The sequence below is a fragment of the Pectinophora gossypiella genome, chromosome Z (genome assembly GCF_024362695.1).
Source record: "Pectinophora gossypiella chromosome Z, ilPecGoss1.1, whole genome shotgun sequence".
Lineage (NCBI taxonomy): Eukaryota > Metazoa > Arthropoda > Insecta > Lepidoptera > Gelechiidae > Pectinophora > Pectinophora gossypiella.
In genome coordinates, this window is record NC_065433.1 from 20,776,713 (window position 1) to 20,797,313 (window position 20,601).

The 20,601-nt window shown below is 39.8% G+C and overlaps 1 protein-coding gene across 1 annotated transcript in view; it reads left to right on the forward strand.

Annotated features, from left to right (window-relative positions):
• Positions 1-20,530, forward strand: part of LOC126380651 (tRNA (adenine(58)-N(1))-methyltransferase catalytic subunit TRMT61A) — a 50,056-nt gene extending 29,526 nt beyond the window's left edge. Inside the window, exons 6-7 of the mRNA XM_050030213.1 lie at positions 19,801-19,933; positions 20,332-20,530. Coding sequence (XP_049886170.1) covers positions 19,801-19,933; positions 20,332-20,402 — 204 coding nt within the window. The 3' untranslated portion in view covers positions 20,403-20,530. The remainder of the gene's footprint in view (positions 1-19,800; positions 19,934-20,331) is intronic.
• The last annotated feature ends 71 nt before the right edge of the window (positions 20,531-20,601 follow it).

The following is a 20,601-nucleotide window of genomic DNA, read 5'->3' on the forward strand; positions in this document are numbered from 1 at the left end:
ATGACTGATCGACTTACAAAGATACCTTCATTGTGCCGTGTACGATATGTCGCTAACGTAGCGAACAACGAAGTTTGGCTAAACTCTAACATTTGAAACTGATGTTTTTGGAAATCTCAAAATAACCGCAGGAGTGGTTGCAAGTAGAATTCTCGGAGCAAAGTGTGCTTGATTACTTGATAACACGAAATGTTTTTACTTGCATCACGAAATAACTTTTTAATTAGAATGATTCGGTGGTAGCTTTGCAGGACAAATTAACAGACCATTAAGAAACCCTTTAAATTATTCCTCAGCTACATTTTCAAGTAAACTCTGTTACTCCAGATTCTAAGTACAGCCAAATACACATTGTAACAGTTGTATTCAAGATTCAGTAACACCGTCAAACCCGATACAAGTCAAACCAAGTTGACTCGGGAATCAATAGAGCCTCTGATTCCACTGCGATAGAGAAAGAATTGCCTATCGATTTGACGTCAGTTCCAACTGGACAATAGAGCGACGTCATTGACATTCTATGATAATACCGTTCAATAGAAATTTTAAATGAAAAATAAATATCTTAATATATTATAACTGACTGACTGTAAAAAACATTTAGGTAAATTCTGTTGAAAACAATAACCAAAATTTTGCTTACCTAATATATTTTTCAATGCATGTCGCAACTGAATCATGTTACAGCATAGCATCTTTTTTAAAACTAAACTCAGTGAAATTCAACCTTATATTATCGATGAAATCTTTTCAAACTCTAATTCCAATTGTTAAATTAATGTAAATTAAAACGAATTAGCCCAGCTTAGTCAATGCAAAATTGCTGTAAATGCAATCAACAGCGCTCCTTGCGCGACTTAATCAAAACGACACATAGTTGTAATGTTGCTTAACACCAATTTCCATACAATTAATCCCGAAAGCCATTAAGCACAGCTATAAATCGGTTTTAATTTCACGGTCCAATCTAAACCGGAGCGGGCGGCGCGTGCGCGGACGATATCATCTAATCGCGCCATCGCGACGCGCGCAGACCAGAGCTGCGCAGTTGTCGCGGCGCGCGTCGCGTGTCCAAACATTGTCGGCTCTTGTTCCCAGCGCAGCGAGACCCCAGCTCACTGTCGAACACTACCACCGACAACGCCTAGCTACGCCTGCTACAATCGACCTACTCAAAGTCTTAATCGCAATTCAAGTGTTCAGGAAAATTGCATTTGGAACAGACTTAACCCCTCATAGGTATTTAAAAATTAAAAGGTTTTTATAAAAACTGTAATGTGCTGAAATACGTAATGTCGAAGTTGCTTCAGTTGAATAATCAGCACACCAGTCCGATGTCAGACCAACTTGATTAAGCTCAAAGGAATGTTATAGATGGAGATGGGTTACAGAGATAACTAGACACAATCAAACAAAAAATGTGTACCTACCAGTAATGAATAACCGGCTGCTATCTCCAATTTATCATAAGCACAATATCAATTAACAAGAACTAACACGTGGCTAAATTAAAAGTTGATTCTCAAAACTCTCGAGTGACTCAAGAAGAGCATGGTGCAATAAAGAAAATAGAATTACGTCATAACATGATATTAAGCCACAGAGAGCAGTATACAACATTCGCGTCAGACATCGATCTAAATCCAATAATATTTACCAACACCATTCACTAGACGGTTAGAACATGCGAATCAAAGAACAAAGAGATTTAGGGCAGTGTAACACGATCCTCTATATTGTTGCGCGTGTGACGCAACAAATCTGTCGCATGCGCAGGCAAGATGGCGGCATGATCGAGAGCCGACAGCCGTGGCGAAAGGATGCGCCCGCGCCGTGAAATCGCTCGTTACGGCTCTTGTGGCAATGTGTGGAAAACTTATGGTTTGCGGTCAGTGTGGCTTGAGCCTTAATGTTTGATTAGGGGTTAGATTTGAATGGAACGTTTTCAATGAATTAAAAGTAAAAGCTGGCGTACAATGTTGTACAAAACAAACAAAATGGTTATAAGTTTAGCAAAGCACCTATGTACTTTTTCAATGCTTACGCAAAGGTATGGTTTCACGCGGACTTGTATGTATCTACGTATAAGTACAATACAACAATAAAGTGACATTTGGCCGGCCTATTCGGCTTTTATCGACAGCCTTTTGCTTATCCCAACTCCAGTTTCCATGGCGATAGTATCGGGCCGCTGTATGAACGCCGGCGTCGCCCTTTAGAACGCCGTCGACTGGCGAATGTTCCTGGGACTCCAACACAGCTTTACCGTTACCACTGCGATCTATAAATCCGGACCTTGACAAAATAATAGGGGAGTCGATAGTTCGATGCTATTAACGCCCAGAATGATATATTGAATCTACTCTTCTCAATCAGATACCTTAATACAGCCTGCTACGTTGTAATAGAAATTTCTAACGCACACCTTTAGAAATAAAAGATGTGTTGAATCTAAACGCTGTCTGACGTTATAGTAACGTAATATAAGTCGATATTTACGATCACTTTAATTGAATGCTTCGTATATTTCAACACTAGTGTAAATGAACTGCGTCGATGAAAAAACTACCGTCCCTTACCTTATATTGATTCATATTCTTTTTTATTGAAGCTTTAGAAAGTATGAACTGCGCAATGTGCATCCCTACTTCAACTTTACATTCAGAAATTCTTTCAAAGAACAGCGTTGGATTGAATATTTCCAATAAAGTGATTTCCCGAGTGAGTTTGTTCTACAAGCATTGCGATGGTGTCTAGTACGTGAAGTGCAAACAGTTACATCAATGACACGAGCAACACAGCGCGAATCAACCGACCCGTGTTGTCCTTGCGAGCCACACTAGAACAAGGCTTTTCAAATGCTCTACATTAGACATTCTTACTTCATCCGCCAATACTTGCATACTGGTTGGTTGTTTGGGTCAAACATCACGATGATACTGGAGTCTTGCATTGTTGAATCATTCTTATAATATGGATAAAAATATTTCTTGCGCAATTTCGCGAATATTCTGATATTCGGGGAATGACTTTAACCAACGTTGTGTAAATGACAAACGTGTAATGCAGTTCGTGCATCACTTGGCACGCTCGTATTTATTTATGCCACTGGTTAGTGAGCGGTTAGACTCAATTTAGTAATCTGATTTACAGAACACACCGTGTGAATGAAATATAACATGAAGCATCGCTCTTGTTGCGCAATTACACGTCTAGGGCATTTAAATGAAAGGCAAACATGTACAGGACTAGATTAATTTTCTACTTCGAATCCTTCAACTTAAAAGTTACTAGTACAATACCACATCTACTTCAGAAAAAATACTGTGTCTAATGTCCGAGTAAGCTCATTCAATCTTGGTTCAGAACGCTCAGTCAATGCAAAATGCTAGGTAAACACAAAGCTAGATATTTGTATGCAAGCTGCTGCACACAGAGTTTGTCACAGTTTGACGCGGTGCACTCGTGCACTAGATTTGGGGCCGCTCTCATTTGCGATGTGAATTTACGAGGCAGCGGCGTGGCGCGCGGGATAGAGTCGTCAGTCGCATGTAGCGAAGCACTAGGCAATAAATTAGTGCTCCGGAGAGGAGTGTTCCCACGAGCGAGAAACCCTATCAAGATGGTACCTGAGCCGAACACCGCGTCCGCGAGGCCGCTGAGAAACGGGGACACGGCGAAATGCTTTATTTTCCCGCTCGATTTATTTCGCAGCTGTGACATTTTGTTACGTTTTGTTAGCTGTCACTCGCTCACACTCGCACCTACATTGTAGCTCGAATTTATGCTTAGCGCCTAACCCTGCCCGAGTCGTACAAAGTCAACTTAACTTTAATAGAATAACATTGTTCCATATCAACATTTTTCAATCGTTATTATTTCGCCTCGGGCTCCGCTCTGGCGCTTGTCCGCTGACTCATAGCGATCCGATAGTTTTCTTCCAAGTTTATTGCCAAACTAGTTTTGCATATAGCTCCGCTTGCCTGGATTTCTCGTGGGTTTAATTTCATTTTGTGTTCAGGACAAAAATAAGACGATAAATAAGTACTTGATTCATTAAAATATCAGGTGAACAAAGAGCAATTAGTCGGTGCACGGGAATGCCTCTCACTTAATCTTGTCCGCAAAGGAAAGCTGAAGAGAAAGACAGACATCGCATTTTAGAAGAATAATAGAGGAATTATACCAATTACGTCGGCCGTTATTAAAATTTATTTCACTTAGAGGGGCGATGCCCGCGGAGATCAGCGCGGGGCTGACACGACACGGGGACATAACTCACCTCGTCGCTCCGAGCACCATAGAATGGACTCATACTGAAGGAAACCCGGGGATAGTGTCAGGGAAACAGTGTACCAGCCAACTTGTATACCGGCCAACTTGGCTGATTTAACCTTTCTGTCGGCCGGTTATGTCCTTATGTTAATACACATTCCTTTGTAAGTCGTGCTAGCATTTTTACATTTCGTGCACTCTACCCAGGAATATAAAGGTTCGGAAGCCGGACCGTCGCGACATTCCGTAGACAATCATAGTCACCTTGATTGTATTAAAATTAATTAATTGAATAAATATGATTAAGCACTACGTTCGTAATTGTGATTGATAGTGTGTCCGGTGGCCAAACAATAGTATTCAACGTGGGCCAGACCGGATAGAAATTACGTTACAGCTATTAATATCCTTGGATCACGATATGAAAGTAGCCGCTGAGTTGACGTATTGGCAGACCTTTTGTTCCACCGACTCGATAGGGAGCTAATGTCTGTTGGTGTTTGAAATATCTGAATGACCATCGATACCGATCTTGCTTCGAATTACTGCCACATCATCAGTTCAAGTTTCTGGGATTATTGCATTAAGTCTTGTTGGTGAATATTATTGTATAAAACTATTGCTGGTAGCTGCTTGTACTTTGCACTGCATCCCTACGTGCACGCGTCAGCCGCAACCACCACGCTGGTAGGTAGCTTATGACCCCAAAACTTGTGCTTACGTTGGTTCGTGACCCGCCCTGACCCCGATCTAGTAACCGCTGTACCCATTGTCTCTTACACTTAGTTGTGGTTGAAAATGTAAGTCTCAGCGTTTCAAGAGAACAAGACACGCAGGTCGGAAAATACTCTTAATCCTTGAATTACTTAATCCTGTATGAGTACTATGAAGCTTCTAAATGACAATTTCTGTTCTTCATAAAAGCGTTGCAAAATCCAGTAAGTACTATTAATCATTATGATGTGATTACGAACCTTTAATTCCGAACATGTAGTGGAGTCTTATCGAATAAAGCAAAAAATAAAAAATGCTAAGTGGATGATCTCTTGTAACTTAACGAACAATTTATAAGATAAAGCTACTACGGATAAGCTCCTATCTCTAATTGAAATGTGTCGTTTTGACAGTTATACATGTAGGCACGCGTGTGTGCAGTTGCAATAAGATAATATATATTTATGAATACAACGTTATAATGTACCTACTTGTTTAATAGGACGATCAATTTTATAGCCATTTAAGGCTGCAATGCGACTTATTACAAAAACATATTAAATCTTCTGATTGACAATGACGACAGCTAAGTTGACTCGATATTATACATCCATCTTCTGTGTCATGACTCAAGGTTTCAAAACTGGGTTCTATAGTTGGTATTATTTAGAATATAATGTATTTACAGGCAGTATATATCTTTTGAGTTGATAGTATTTCAACAAATCAGTCAGTGTAACTACATTTAAACATGATTTGCGTCGGTAAGGACCATGAATCAACGGCAACACTTTAAAGCATTCTTGTATATGACCTTAGTTCAAAATGGTTGATTGAAAAATCTCGATTGCCCAAGTGGTAAATGAGCTCATTTGGTTGCCATTGTCTCCGGACGGCTGGCGGTAGATTAATGACGTGTAGTTGGGACATCGATTGCATTCGAGATCCATATCGGAAACCTATCGGCGATTAGAAATGTTTCGGCCAAATGGTATTAAAGGATGTCCTTGCAACATCCCGGAATAACTAATGTTCTACGTTGAAAGATAAATAAAATACCTATTAGAAAACTAGGACACAATATGTTGCTTCAAATGCTACCAAAGAAACCGATAGAGCCTTCAATTACATTTTTATTCATAAATCAAACAATGAGGTTTCCTTATTCTAAAGCTGAAATAGCTTTGGTACTCGTGATTGCACGGTTAACAAAACAATGTCCAATCACAGTTGATACGGTTATTTGTGAGGATTTTTTTTGTGAGTGTTTCTAATTTAGTATAAAGGGTAACTGTCGTTGATTCAGGAGCCAGGGAAAGATGGACGGACTCGTGACCGATGGACCGCGTCGGGTCACGACACAGCTCCTGTCCGACCGTGCGGTTTCCACTGTCATCGACACACAATATTCACTATCATAATCTGTTTTATCTTTGCACTTTGAGAGCGGCTGCAAGGTTCCTTTTGACAACTCGTAGCTCTCCCTACCGCGTTTAGGTTTACCGGCGTGAATGTACCTACATATTTATATAAGATACCTAGAATATTTTTACTTCAAGTAGCGAAATAAATAGGTGTATATTAAACATTGACATTGTTTTGTATAAATACTTTAGATCATATCGCTAGTTTACTACTGCATCATTGGAATATCTAACATGACAGAATTTTTGTATGAATTTGAAATTACATAATTTTCCAAAGTATAAATGCTCGAGTCGATTTATTTGATGCTAAAGCTGGCTTGAAATCTGTGTCGGCGTCAGTGGCCATCCGGCCGACTAGCCGACCTCCGACACGGAAGGCGAAGCGTCACGACCCGACAAAAAATCGTCACAATACACGCTCGTGACTCGAACACAACTCATTCATAACATCTTCCTGAGAAAACGCTACGTGCAAGCATTTTCGCGGGCATTAGACGCGCTTCGGATACAAGCTTTTGTACAGATCGTCCACAATTAAAAATAGAAAACTACGCGCCAAGTTTTGTAATACTTCCATTTATTCCCATTGATTTTAGAGAGAATCGCTTTTAGATTTGCGAAATAAAAACTATGGAACCTCATAGAGATATTGCACAATTCCATAACCTAAATTCACATGTTGCATGGCTACTTAGCATACAAACTTTTGTCCGCAGCATCGGTATCACTGCGTTTTTTCTCAAGTTAAAGACCCGCTTACATTAAGTACCATGATTGATTGCATAAAAATTAATCGAAGAAGAATAATCGAGACAGAGATAACTTTTAAAACCAAATGACCGGAACAAAAAGGATTTTAAACTGAAACAAACACTTCACGAGATTACGTTTCGATCCAGATTTAATAATGTCACAGGGATTTGACATTCACACCCGGTGAAAGCGCAGGCTTATTGAGTCGATTCGAATGATAATCGATCGATTGTGCCGTATAATCGCATTATCGATTCACGGGGGGTCCATTCGTCCACACGTGCACTCAATGAAGCCTCGTTTAGTGTTCACATTAAGCTCATGAATGAAAGTCATGCAGTCAATGTCAAGTTTATTGTTTGAGTAATTTGCGCTATCTGATCACGAGCGCGGATCAAGGCCTTTACTAATACAACGTTTTACATTACATATCGATCTATTCATCGCTGTGATTAATACACCTTTTGAATACAGATTATAATTTAACCTTTGATAAAGTAGCTTTTCAAAGTTTAATTAATCGTCACAAATTCGTGAAACAAACATAATGTCCAAAAACATACCTACGCAACCCGAATCAATCAAATGTTAAATAACCTTCCGCAGTCAAACTGAAGAACATTTTACGCACGATTGAAACTTGAGATGAATCTTTAAACGATAAAAATTAACGTGTCAAGAAATCGCATAATCTGTATAACCCATTTCGTTAATATTTTTGAAATGATACGGCTTAAATTAAAGGTAAATTATTTCACGCATACGCTTCGCAATTTCTGTCTGTAATAACATTTAACTGGAGGCTTTATCGAAGCATTAAAAAGTCACATAAGTTATAAATGCCATAATACCCTAAATTATGATACGGATAAATGAGCAATATTGGCGGCTGAGTGGTGAGGTTTCTGATAAACGTCATTAAAAAAGTGGAGTACAAATCTGACACTTGGGTTCAGTAGCAATTAAGAGAACAAATAATTAATCTGATCAAAACAAAGGGTGAAAATAATGTCTTGATAAAGAATTTATTTCTTTACTTACGTTACGTACAAAAAAATGGTAGGCAGTCATTTTTTTTTTTTTTTTTTTTTCATTTATTTTGGCACAAAACAGTCATTTATACAAATAAGTAAAGAAAACAATACATAACATAAAGACAACGAGTGCCCAAAAAGTGCTTACAGATAAAATGCAATTAAGAGCTTATTGAGACAGACTCAGTTATGCTAAGAGGTAGAACATACATGAAACAAATTATTAGTAGGTACCTACTAATAAGATGGTCACTTAATCTATAAAAATAAAAAGTGGATTATTCTTATACAAAATGAAAATTTAGGATACAATATAAAAGCAAACCAGATTTAAGTAAATAAAGAAAGATAAAGATAAAAAGCAGACAAGAGTGAAATTAAGTAATATTAAAGTAGTATTTATAATAATTATACACTAAGTTTTAAGAATATTTTATTTTTTATGGTATTCAAAGAGTTATTGAATAGGTCGATATCAGAAAAGTCCTTATTATACATGTTCAGACAGCGAGAGGTAAAATTATTATTTGTATAGTTTTTACGTAGTCGTGGTGGTACAAAAATGTTGAAAGTTCGTGAGGAACGAAGTGGCAATCGGGCTTTATTAATGAAATTAATTTTAGATAACAATAACGAAGAATCGATTTTATTGTTCAACAGTTTGAAGAGAAATACTATATCGAATTGCTTACGACGATTTTGAAGGGTGAGCATTTTATGTTTTTTAAGTGACTCGATGTATGATGCATTGGGTGTACTACTGCGATAATTTAAGATCTTGACGAATTTTTTTTGAACTCTTTCGATGCGATCAACATGACATTTGTATAAAGGACTCCATACGACGCAACCGAAGTCCAAAATAGATCGAACAAAACTATAAAATAGTATTTTTATGGTTAAAATTCTTTTAAATGGCTTGGTTATTCTATTAATGAAACCTAAGCTTTTATAAGCTCTTTTTATAATATTGTCAATGTGCAAGTTAAAGGAAACCCTACTGTCCATGTAAATACCCAAGTCGCGAATAGAGTTTACCCTCTTCACTTGAGTATCATCAAGATAGTAATTGTGAAGAATGGGAAAATTTTTACGGCTATATGTAATAACGTAGCACTTATCGGCATTCAGGATGAGTTGATTGACTTCACAGTATATACGTAATGATTCCAGATCATGCTGCATTTTGTGACAATCTTCTGCTTTAGATACCGTTCTATATATCTTTGCATCATCTGCATATAGCAGATAATTAGTGTTATGGAGCGCATCACCTATATCATTTATGTACAACGAAAACAACACAGGCCCAAGATGGGACCCTTGCGGGACCCCTGAGGGTACTGGAAGGTAACTAGAACAGTAACCCTTCAGACATACAGCTTGGCTACGATTTCGAATGTAAGATTCCATCCACCGAAGTAGGTTACCATGTACACCAAGTTTTCTCAGCTTCTCAATGAGTAAGTCATGATTAATTTTATCGAAAGCTTTAGAAAAGTCGGTGTACACTACATCGACTTGCTTATTAGTTTCCATAGCATTCAACAAGTGGTCCGTTAATGTTAAAATGTTTGTGTCAACACAACGTGATTTAATGAAACCATGCTGCTTCTCCGATATAAGGTTACGAACTGCATATGATAACTGATCTGTGACTATTTTTTCCAGTATCTTTCCAAGTATGCTTAATTTAGAAATCGGTCTATACTGATCAATTTGTTCTTTCTGACTGGTTTTGGGTATGGGTGTGATGAGTGCTTTTTTCCAAATGCTAGGAAACACTCCAGAATTGATTGACGATCTATAGATAATTGAAATTGGTTCTAAAAGTTCTTCCGCACATTTAGAGACTAAAATTGGATGAATTCCATCAGACCCAGCACCCTTGTTGATATTAACACGTTTAAGCTCTCTTAGTACTGTGTCGTCGTCCAAGACAACGGTATGAAAGTCTATATCATTATATTTATAGTCACGAATTGGAATGGTACTTAGTGATTGCGTGTGATTTCTATTTGAGGGTTTTACAAATACGGACTGAAAGTATTTATTAAAGGTATCACATATTTCCTTACCACGTGTTATTATTTCCCCGTTATGTATCATGCGTTGTGGAATGAGATTTGAGGGTTTTTTTGAATTAACATAACTCCAGAAGAATTTGGGGTTTTCTTTAATTTTTTCCTCAGAAAATGCCATGAAATTATTATAACACTGAAGTTCCATTTTTTGTAACCTTTTTCTCAATTTTGCAAAGATTTTATATGTATATGATTAAATATGACTGTAAAATAAAATATTTTACAGTCATATTTTATTTGCACTTAAACTTGTCAACATAAATAGAGACTACATGATAGTACTAATTATCAGTAATAGAGTTATGAGGCATCGTCCATTGGTCCTCTAAGCGGCGAGTGCCGTGCAGGAGTTGCGCACGCGCGGAATGTCAACGCGGACACGTGCCACGCGGGTAACCATGACTTAACACCGGACCTTCATACCCGACATTATTAATTAGTATAATATATGTAATAAATAGCTACTTACTGTTTTTTTTTTCTATCTGACCATCCTCCTCAATACTAACTTGTAACTCAAATTAAGTACTTCAGTGAGACAGATATGCTTTTAAAGTGTAATGTTCCGTGAAAATCTAGCCCGAGAAGGCCAAATTATTAAGCCCTTTGGAAACTTATTTCTCCAAGTTACCGTCCCTCCACATTAACTTTACCGTTCAACGCAATCACATATCATACCATACTAATTGTCAGACAAAGTGATATGTTTGAATGTCACTAAGTGTAGACACGTTTTCGAGTAGGGTGACCACACTAGCACTGTTTACTGATACTGCATATTGGTCACGTAGAATTTTAAAATAAGTTATATTTTGACCTTTAGTGCAGTCTGCACGGTGATGGTATGCAATAAATCTTACACTACACACTTTAAATCTATAATTTAAATATACGAAGAACCAGAGGGTGTTATAAGCCTGAAGTATGCATTTTTCTAAGTCTTCAACTCTTAATTATTCTTGTTAAAACATCGCAACATTTTCCCCTTTTCTTTGTAAAATTTGGTCTCCATCTAACCAGTGAACCATATTTTTATCAAGTCATTGTAAGTTTTCCTGCAAGTTATTTAGATGTTTATTCAAAAGTCCTATTCAAGGGCGAAGGCTGGCTCCATCGGCGCTCATTACATCAGATCCTCGTGATTCATGCGCTCTCATTACTGACAGATGGCGGCGTAATGGCGCGATTGATTTACGATACGCTCCACTTCATCGTTGCATAATCCACATCCCGCCTCCCTTAAGCCCTATTTTTATTTTACGTAACATATCCACTGCCTGCGGCCTGATTAATATGTTAAAACTATATGCCGACTCTTATTCGGACTGAATCGAAAAATGAATATGATATTTTATTATCATTCTGTAATCTCTTGACTTCTCCCACCGTCAAAACAGCAGGCTTCTAAATAAGTATGTTCCGAAAACTAGACAGGTCAGTTCTAAATAAATACACTGGTGCATAAATAGTTATTTAGGCAACCACCTGCGGGCATGCGTGCACCGTATCAGAAACATGTGTTTTGACCGCTACCGACGCTTTTTACGATATCTTTTTAAACTTTTTATTTATTTCTTATTTATACCTGAGCGGGACGAACGTCTAAATCCATGGAACGGGTGTTTATCACCCGCCGACGTTTATGGCGACAGGCTACATGCCTCGCTGATAAACCATGTATTTTGTTTCGACCGTTCTGGCAGCTCCGTCATTTTTTTCTTCTCTTTTCAATCAGATCATTTGCATTGGCGCATCATTTCTGAGAAGTTTCCTGCTAAATATGGTGTTTATCAACAGAAATTTAAAATGTTAATGGCCTGTTTTATCACTTGTTGATAAATATCTGATAGTAGGTAGTATAACTGCCAGATAAGTTTTGGATAGGCTACCCGCCGCAAGTCGTGAAAAAGGACCGAAATCGTCTTCCCACCTAAATAATTCACGTCTATTGATGCTGAAGACAAGAAATAAGCATCCAGAAAGCGTGATATGGATGAAAAGGTCGGATGTGTCCCGGATGTGTTGGTTGGTGCTTAAATAAAAACTTGAGAATAAAAAACAGGGCATTAGTCAACCACCGCGCCAATCTTTTCGCTACAGTTGTATCTATTTTTTACACCGCGTTTGCCGGAGCAGAGGTCTTCGACTGCCGAGTGTCCACCGACCACGTTTCGGCACGGGCCAACAGGTAATTATTTTAAGTGTCAATAAATAATAAAGTTGGCCGCGCGCCGTTGAGTGCTCGTCCATCTCTCTTATCTCAATTCTTAATGCGCCTCTTTGCTCGTTGACTTTTTTAAATTTTATGTTATTTTTTGTCCATGTCATCCAGTGGAGAGGTTAAATTCTGTGTTGACAGCATGAAGGTTTTATGTTTTAATCTGGGTTTTATGTTCGTTAAATCGGTAGTATTAGGAGGTCTTTTCCTTGTTTATTTTTATTTTTATGGCGCCTTAACTATTTTATGTTCACTCATGTAGGTAAAATAATCTTTGTGGATGTTTCCGACTCATAAAACAATCCTTAATACATTATTAGGTAACACTAATGATGTCTTAAATGCCTGAACTGAAATTAACGGAACATTTTAGGTACTTTGTAAAATTGTAGCCATAAATCAAATCTATAACAACTGGACATGGTTTTGTTGCGTTTCCAAACCCAACGGTCCCATCGATCACGCGCGTTCCAACTTTGAATTTATGTTACGTAATTGCGGTGCGTGCGCATATTGCGATGCCTTCGATATTATGTTGTTTTTAAAACGGTTAATGGCTTGATATCTCTGTTAATGTACTGCAATTATTGTTACTCGCAAATTAGCGTTATAGGGGTTATATTTCAAGTCCTTGGCGCGAGGCTTTTTAAGTATGGGTTTGTTTCTTAAAAAGTCAATCGTAGGATGATCGCTTTGATAAGTTGTTAAACGAGATAGTTGAGGGTTACGGAGTTTGTTTTTTAGTAGCAGGCCAAGGTCAAAGCTCGAGTTCAAACTGCGGTTAGCTAGACACCTCCGGCCGCTACGCCGGGATTTAAATTAGTGTAATCTTCACCACAACTCTGTCAAGGTTCCGCGTAATTCAAACACAAGTACGCGTATGTTGCTCACTATCTGACAGTTTATGGCTTTGCAGTGAGTCTAACCTAGCAAAGAATGACGCGAATAATGAAATATTTAACCATTTTTATATTTACATGGTATTTTCTTCGCAACCGATGCAGCCATAAATAGAAAAGGCTGAAGTTGAACTTTAATAATAGGGTAATTTCCTATTTTAATGATAAATTATGAAATTCTGCTTACTAAATAAAAACAGATTTAAAAGTGACGAATGAGTTCCTTTTTCTATTTAACTTATTTATGAATTTTAATAGAAAAATTTAATAATAAGTGCGACATTTTGTCACGTTTTTCTATGACGTCAAAGGTTGCTTTTTCATACAAATTCCATAGCAATTTCGTGTTTTAACGTTTAGTAAAAAGTAACTGAATTGGCTAGTTGGAAAGTACCCTATTGTGTATCTGGATGTACCTTACAAAACAACATGGTTACATATGAGGTAGGTAGAGCCATAAGTCTATCTTTCTACATCAGCCTAAATTCATATCCAATTTTGGACGTAGGCCTCTTCCATGTCGTCGGAAGTCAAAAACATGGAAGAGCCATAAGTAATCAGAAGAAAACAAGCAGCCAGTTATGATGCAATTCATTGGACAAGGGCGGATCTAGCTTTTACGTCAGGGGGGAGTCACCAGGTCGCAGACAGCCTATCTCCGTAGAGGATTTGATAAAACTGCAGTGGTCACCCATGACCCAACCTGTCCAGGGGAGATCATGACCCCATGACACTTGTCAGTGGAAACATTCAGTCGGTGGGTACAATTCTTCGTGCGATGATTGTACGTCTGACTACTCCAATTGGGAACATAGTCGTGAACTTATGATAATATTGTGTTCATTGAAAAACAAGAATACTTAGTAAATACGGGTGGAGGACTACTGTGCCTAGTATCTAGAGGTAGTGACGCATACACATAACATAAAATTTACTCGCCGAACAAACTTACGAGTTAAAGATTAAACTTTTTTAAACATTACTGCGTAGTCTGAAAACTTAAAATGATATGAATATGTTTTAATGCACGCACATTCTACAAGAGACAATTTAAACAAACAATAAAGATTAGTACCGATGTTTTGATCGCAATTTTAAATAGTAAATATTGGGGTATTTAGTTAGATATACTATCTCCCTAGCGCTATACTGGTTTTCACAACTATTAATAATTAAAATTAAATATATTTCTCTGGCGATGACGTTGTATGGAATATTTTCCAAATCAAAGCAGTGCAGGTACATACCTGCGTTCAAAACACAGCTGCGAGAGACTGCATTTAGTAATTTCACAAAATAAGAGGGGACATCTGACGCGCAGTCTATGAGCCTGTTATTATACCCGCGTGGCGCCACCGCGAACTTACCTTATGATTACAAAAATATACCCGTGCAACAATACCTACTCAGAGCAGTTTCCCTTTCCTGTTGCCAACTGCACGTGTATCGTACTGAAACATATTTTTCAATCTAGGCCATGACATATTTGAATAAACAATTACACATATACAGACATACCCAAAGCGACATTGTAACATAAATGCGATAATAAAAAACAGTAATAAACAAGTTTACAAAAAATAAGAATAGGTAATAAACGCAAAAATAAGGATTAAAACTATACTACTAAAACTAAATTAAAAAGCTCAATTTAAAATGCTCCCTTTTATCACCTCTCGACCGAATGTGCCCATCACGCTCGCAGCGTTGCCCCGTTGGATGGCGAGAGAAATATGCTGCGCTAAGTAATGCCCGGACCGGGAGTCGCCCCCCTGCTCCCTTAGACGCTTACCCACCTCTATGATAAAGCGCTTCGCTTCAGAACCCCAAGTCCCCGCCGTTTCGACGGCAAACGGCACAAAGTCATACGTCGATTCCAGGTTGGCGTACTTACCGTGCTTGAGACCGGCCGCTGCCTCGGCTGCTGAGCCAGCAGCACGTTTGGTTCCTCTTATATGAGAAGCCGCATACGTGCTAACGCATGTGGCGTCCCACACAAGACATCGCCCTTTTTTCCATGGAATCAACGTGAGACCGTCCGGCCGCTTACCGTCAGAACGGGACAAACCTGGCGGCTCCAGAACGCACGGCACACCCGCTGACGCCACGGCTCGTTTTAATATGGCATTGATTGTCTGGTGACGAGACATTCTACCTGCGCATTTATTGCATGCCAAGCCATGGTGTCCATTCGCCTCGACCATGCTGCCACAAACACATCGATGAGGCTCGCATATGTTGCACCCCAGCCGCAGCGCCGCTGCGATCCGTATGGAGTCATTATCTAGCAGAGTGCCCATATGTGGAGAGGGTAAAGCACTCAGCCAGAGTCCTGACTCCGGACTGGCAGCAGCGCGCAACCTGGCTTCATCCGCACCCACGGCCTCCTCAATGAGCCCGGATGAGAAATGCTTGGATACGGTTTCGTCCCAAGCTTGCTGGCTGGCAGGGTTAGAAGGACGGTCGTAATCTGGACACAGTGTCTCCCAGGCCTCCAAGGCCTCCGCAACATAAGGGATGCGGAGGTCGTCACCATAAGAGGACAAAATGCGGGCGACAAGTCCGGCTACCCCATGCGCAGAGGCCAAGAACGCAATAGGTCCCGTGTCCTGCAGGCGACGCACACCTAGCCCACCATGGCGGATGGGCAAACCGGCCTGACACCACTGTTTTTCATTAAGGCTGACATTCAGTATATCCTCGAGAGTAACCTTCAGGGTCTCATCAAATAACAGTACCTCACGAGGATATATCCACGTAGGGGCCGTCCTGATAGTGTAGGTCAATTTCGGCATAGCGAAGCAGTTCCTCAGCAAAGTAAGGGCAACGTGAGCTGGTAAACTCTTCAAGTGCTCTGCGAGGGAGGAAAGAGCGTCCGTCTTCGCCCTTAGCTCAGGACCAACCGCTTCTGCAAAGATAGGGGCTCCCAGCAACTTGAGGTTCGATTTATCTGTAAATCTCAAGCCGGGGATCAGCTCACCAAATAGCGATCGAGAAGCTGTAGACTCCACTCCGCAACCATATAATTCGCACTTTGCGGTGTTCACCTCTAGCCCCATAACACGCAAAGCCGAGAAAAGGGATCTCATATCCCTCGCCACCGTCTCCGGGCTTCCACCAATCGTCCCGTCATCTAAATACCACACATTGAGTGGTGACTTGAGATCGGAAACTACCGGATGAATCGCCAGGCTAAACAGTAATGGGCCGAGTGGATCCCCCTGCTGAGCGCCGACCTGCGACGATATCAAGGAGACCCCGTAGTATAGGTTGCTAGGAACTGCATATACCTGGTGTAAAAAGGGGTACAGCCCTGGAATATGTTCCTTCGCTTCCTTCAAGATAACGTCACGTTCCACCGAGTTGAAAGCATTTTTGAGGTCAACCTTAATAATGACATTGTCATCCCCTTCTCTGGCTGCAAACACGCGGGTGGCGTGGATGGCCGCTTCGCACCCCAGCTTGGTACCAAAACCTACTTGATGGGGCTGAAGGTAGTCAGATATGCCGTCTCGTACCGCGTGGCAACCCACCTTGGCAACCAACCTACGGAATGTGCTGCCTACAGCGATTGGCCTCACTCCGCCGTCCTTCTTAGTAAGGGCGCAAAGAGAGCCCCCATACAAATATGGACACACTTCCGGGTGTAGAGTGCCTTTAAGTAGGAAGTTGCATAATCTCGTCAAAGATTCGAGTAACTTAGGACCATTGTCTCCGGCCGACGTTGAAACAAGTTCTTTTAAATGGTCAGGGCGCAAACCATCGATACCCCCCGCGGATCCGCTACAAAAGGTGCTTAACGCACTTCTCACGATTTATTTGGTGTTTAGGCACAGAATATTGTTGGTAAACACCATCACAATACTATGACTAGGGAATACAATAGCGGGATCAATCCCGAAGCGTAATATGACGAGATCCCATTCGAGATTGACGGGATTGGGCAAATCTCCTTGAGTTATACTTTTTGATTAATCTGATTTCCAAAGAAAACTTAATTATTTAGTTAGTAATATTGAAGAATAAAGGTTATTGTTGTTTTGATTAACCTCATTATCAAAAACAAGCAGTTTTCATCGTTTTCAGCCATCCTAACTTTACATTTTCTTGTGAGCTAGACGAGATCCCGAAAATTTCGGGATCTCGCGGGGTTGATATTTCCGATCCCGCGGGATCTCGAATTTGCGATCTCGAGTCGGGATTGAATTCCCTAATTATGACGCACGAGTTAAGTTTTAGGATATCCCAGACTACTTATTTGTTTTTTGCTACAGAGGCGGAACCAAATAGTGAATTGATTCGGTCCGTTAGATCGTGTTACTTAATACTTATTACCTAAGCTTCCTATCAAACGTGGTTCAGTGGTACGAGGGTTGGTCTCTCGATCTGGAGATCCCGCGTTCGATTCCCAGTTCTAAATTGTCCTAAAGTAAAATTATCCGTGCTTTGAATGGCACGTTAAGCAGTCGGTCCTGGCTACTATTTCGTTACATGATGCCATATCAGGGGCCTATGGCGACTAAATAGTACCCGGGGTGATGAGCTCGGTCATTGACCTTACAACCTACAGGAGAGGAGGTGAAAATCAGACGCCAAAGGCTTTATTTATTTATTATTTGAGAGACGATTTACAACTATAGCAAAAATATCATACTTAAAAACTAAGCCAATAACAGGTTTCCACCTATACGAGTATATGCGGCTTTATGGACATTGGTAGATATAATTCTAGAAGCAACCAACACTGCGTGAGCTTAGTATCCATCTTGTAACGCGGGCGATAAATAATCGGTATCAACATTCGAGTGGCGATATCCAATATTCCCACAGCTTAAATAGGGTATTGAGTGTTTAGTGCGTTGTTTGAAGGACGCGCCCGCGCCGTGCGAGTCACCCGTGACATCGATAATTATGCTCGCGCCCTGACCCGCTTGCGGGACCGTCGCACGCGCAACGCGTTCCTTCCACAGATTGTAGTTCATATCTTATTTCTGTCGATTTATTAGAAATATATTGTTAATATGGTTAGGAGACGCAAAAAATTTGCTCTGCAGAGTATAATGTACAATCCACTATCTATTGTCATGGTTGATTTGGAACTCGCCATAGCAACGGCAAATCCGCTCGTGACAGCAAACACTTCAGGACCCAAATACAGATACCGGTGGCTCTACGCCCTTTCTATGCCGCTGCTGTCAAACATCCTCTTAGACGAGGGTTTGCTCTTGGCCCCAGACTTGCCCGAAGGCATTGACGAGGCCTATGATCGAGGCCAGAAGGTGCCTGTTCACTCTGGCCTTGAATGCACCCGGGTTATAGGCATTCGGAAATACAGAAGACGGCAAAGAATTCCATTCCACTCCCCCGTTCTATTGACATAGAGGATAGATGAATTGCTTCGATGTGACCTTTTTAACCCCCCTGCACATATGCATAGTACAAGTAACACCCCTCTCCCCTAACCTCACACGACTTACAAGTTTACAACCCAAACAATAGTGTCGAGTAGGCAAAGCGTTGTGTGTACGACTGTCCAATCCCATCAAGCACGTATTCGGCTAGCAGGTGCCTAATGGTGTATCTTCGTAATTCTCATCTGTTGATCTTACACGTTTAGCAGTTAGCTGATGAATGACGTCACTAGGCTGCTTACCTCTTAACACCACCTGATGAGCCATTTATTCCCTAATTATGTTATTTACGTGTACGTTTAAATGTACCTTGTGGTGGCGTAATATGATAGCACTATATTATTTAGATGTAGACTTAAGGACTAAACTTAAGAATGAAAGATTATTTCAACAGAATTGCAGCCACTTATAGTAGGTATCACGTATTTGAACGTACCTACATTTGTCCACTTCATAGCCGATATCAAAAAGACTATATTATAGTCTTTTTATTATCCTAAGCCAAAACCGGGGAAGCCGTGGTAGCCCAGTCGGTAGAACGCTTGCCTCTCACTTAGAGGTCGCAGGATCGAATTCAACACAGGCCTAAACGAATGATTATCGAATTTGTTTTCGAATTCAAGTTTAGATCATAAATGATTATCACGTGCTCAGCGGTGAAGGAAAACATCGTGAGGAAACCTATTACCTAATCTGTATTGAGATGGTTTTCCTTACGCGGGTTGGAGGGTCGAACAGACGCTTCTGTAAAAACCAGACTTGTCAAATCTTCAGGTTAGGTAAGCCGACCTTGTGAAAAACGGGATGATGCTAGGGAAATGATGAGTCTTTTTATTACCTGTCTGGTCAAGTTCAAGACCCAAAAACAATGAAGGCCTTAAAGATCAAAGCATTACAAAGTCATTCCTACTTAGAATTAATTCCAACATTTCTAGATATGCTTTTTCATTAGAACTGCTAAGTAATTCACTAACTATTTCTGCAGGGTGCTGAAAATCCGGTGGGAGAGAAACCAAACAGAGACACCAGCTACATAGTTGGAGCGTGGCCCGCCAGCAACCCTGGCCACACTGGGTACCTCACTGTGGCAACACTACCGCCTGCCTTCCGGCGGAAAGGTAAACAAAATATAATTCAAAGTCGGGTATACACAGTAGTATTCCGCGCCAGAATGTAGCGCGAAGAATGAAAAGGATTTCTTGCGCGATACATGCACTCTTTAATTATTTTTTTTACCTTTGATAAGTTTGCTCTTGGCCCCCACAAGATTTTATAACATACCCACAAGTTAGGTACCAATAAAATACTCCCTAAAGCTACTCTTAAGATGGACATGTAACCTCATGGTAACACAGGTTGACCAATCAGTCCATCGCTGCATAGCACAAATGTATAGTTAAAGGTATTTATATCTACAAAATTGATCCTACCAACCAAAATAAAATAAAAAATAAAAAGTGTTACAAAATCCTAATAATTAATTAATGTTATATTTATATATTGTGTATGTTTTTAGGTAAATCCAAACCAGCGCCAGAGACGACCGCAACAGCACAAAGCGAAAGCAGCAAAATGGAAACTGAGTAAAATAAGAATGCACTAAATTACATTATTCTATTATTATATTTACGAACAACATGTATTGTCTTGACCAAACCTTAATGAAATTTATTTGTAAGTTCTTCGATTCTTCATGAATTAAAAGTAAAGATATATTATTATGTTTTAATATTTTCCATTATAATACAATTTGTCACATAATCAGAAACATACGTAACTTCGTCAC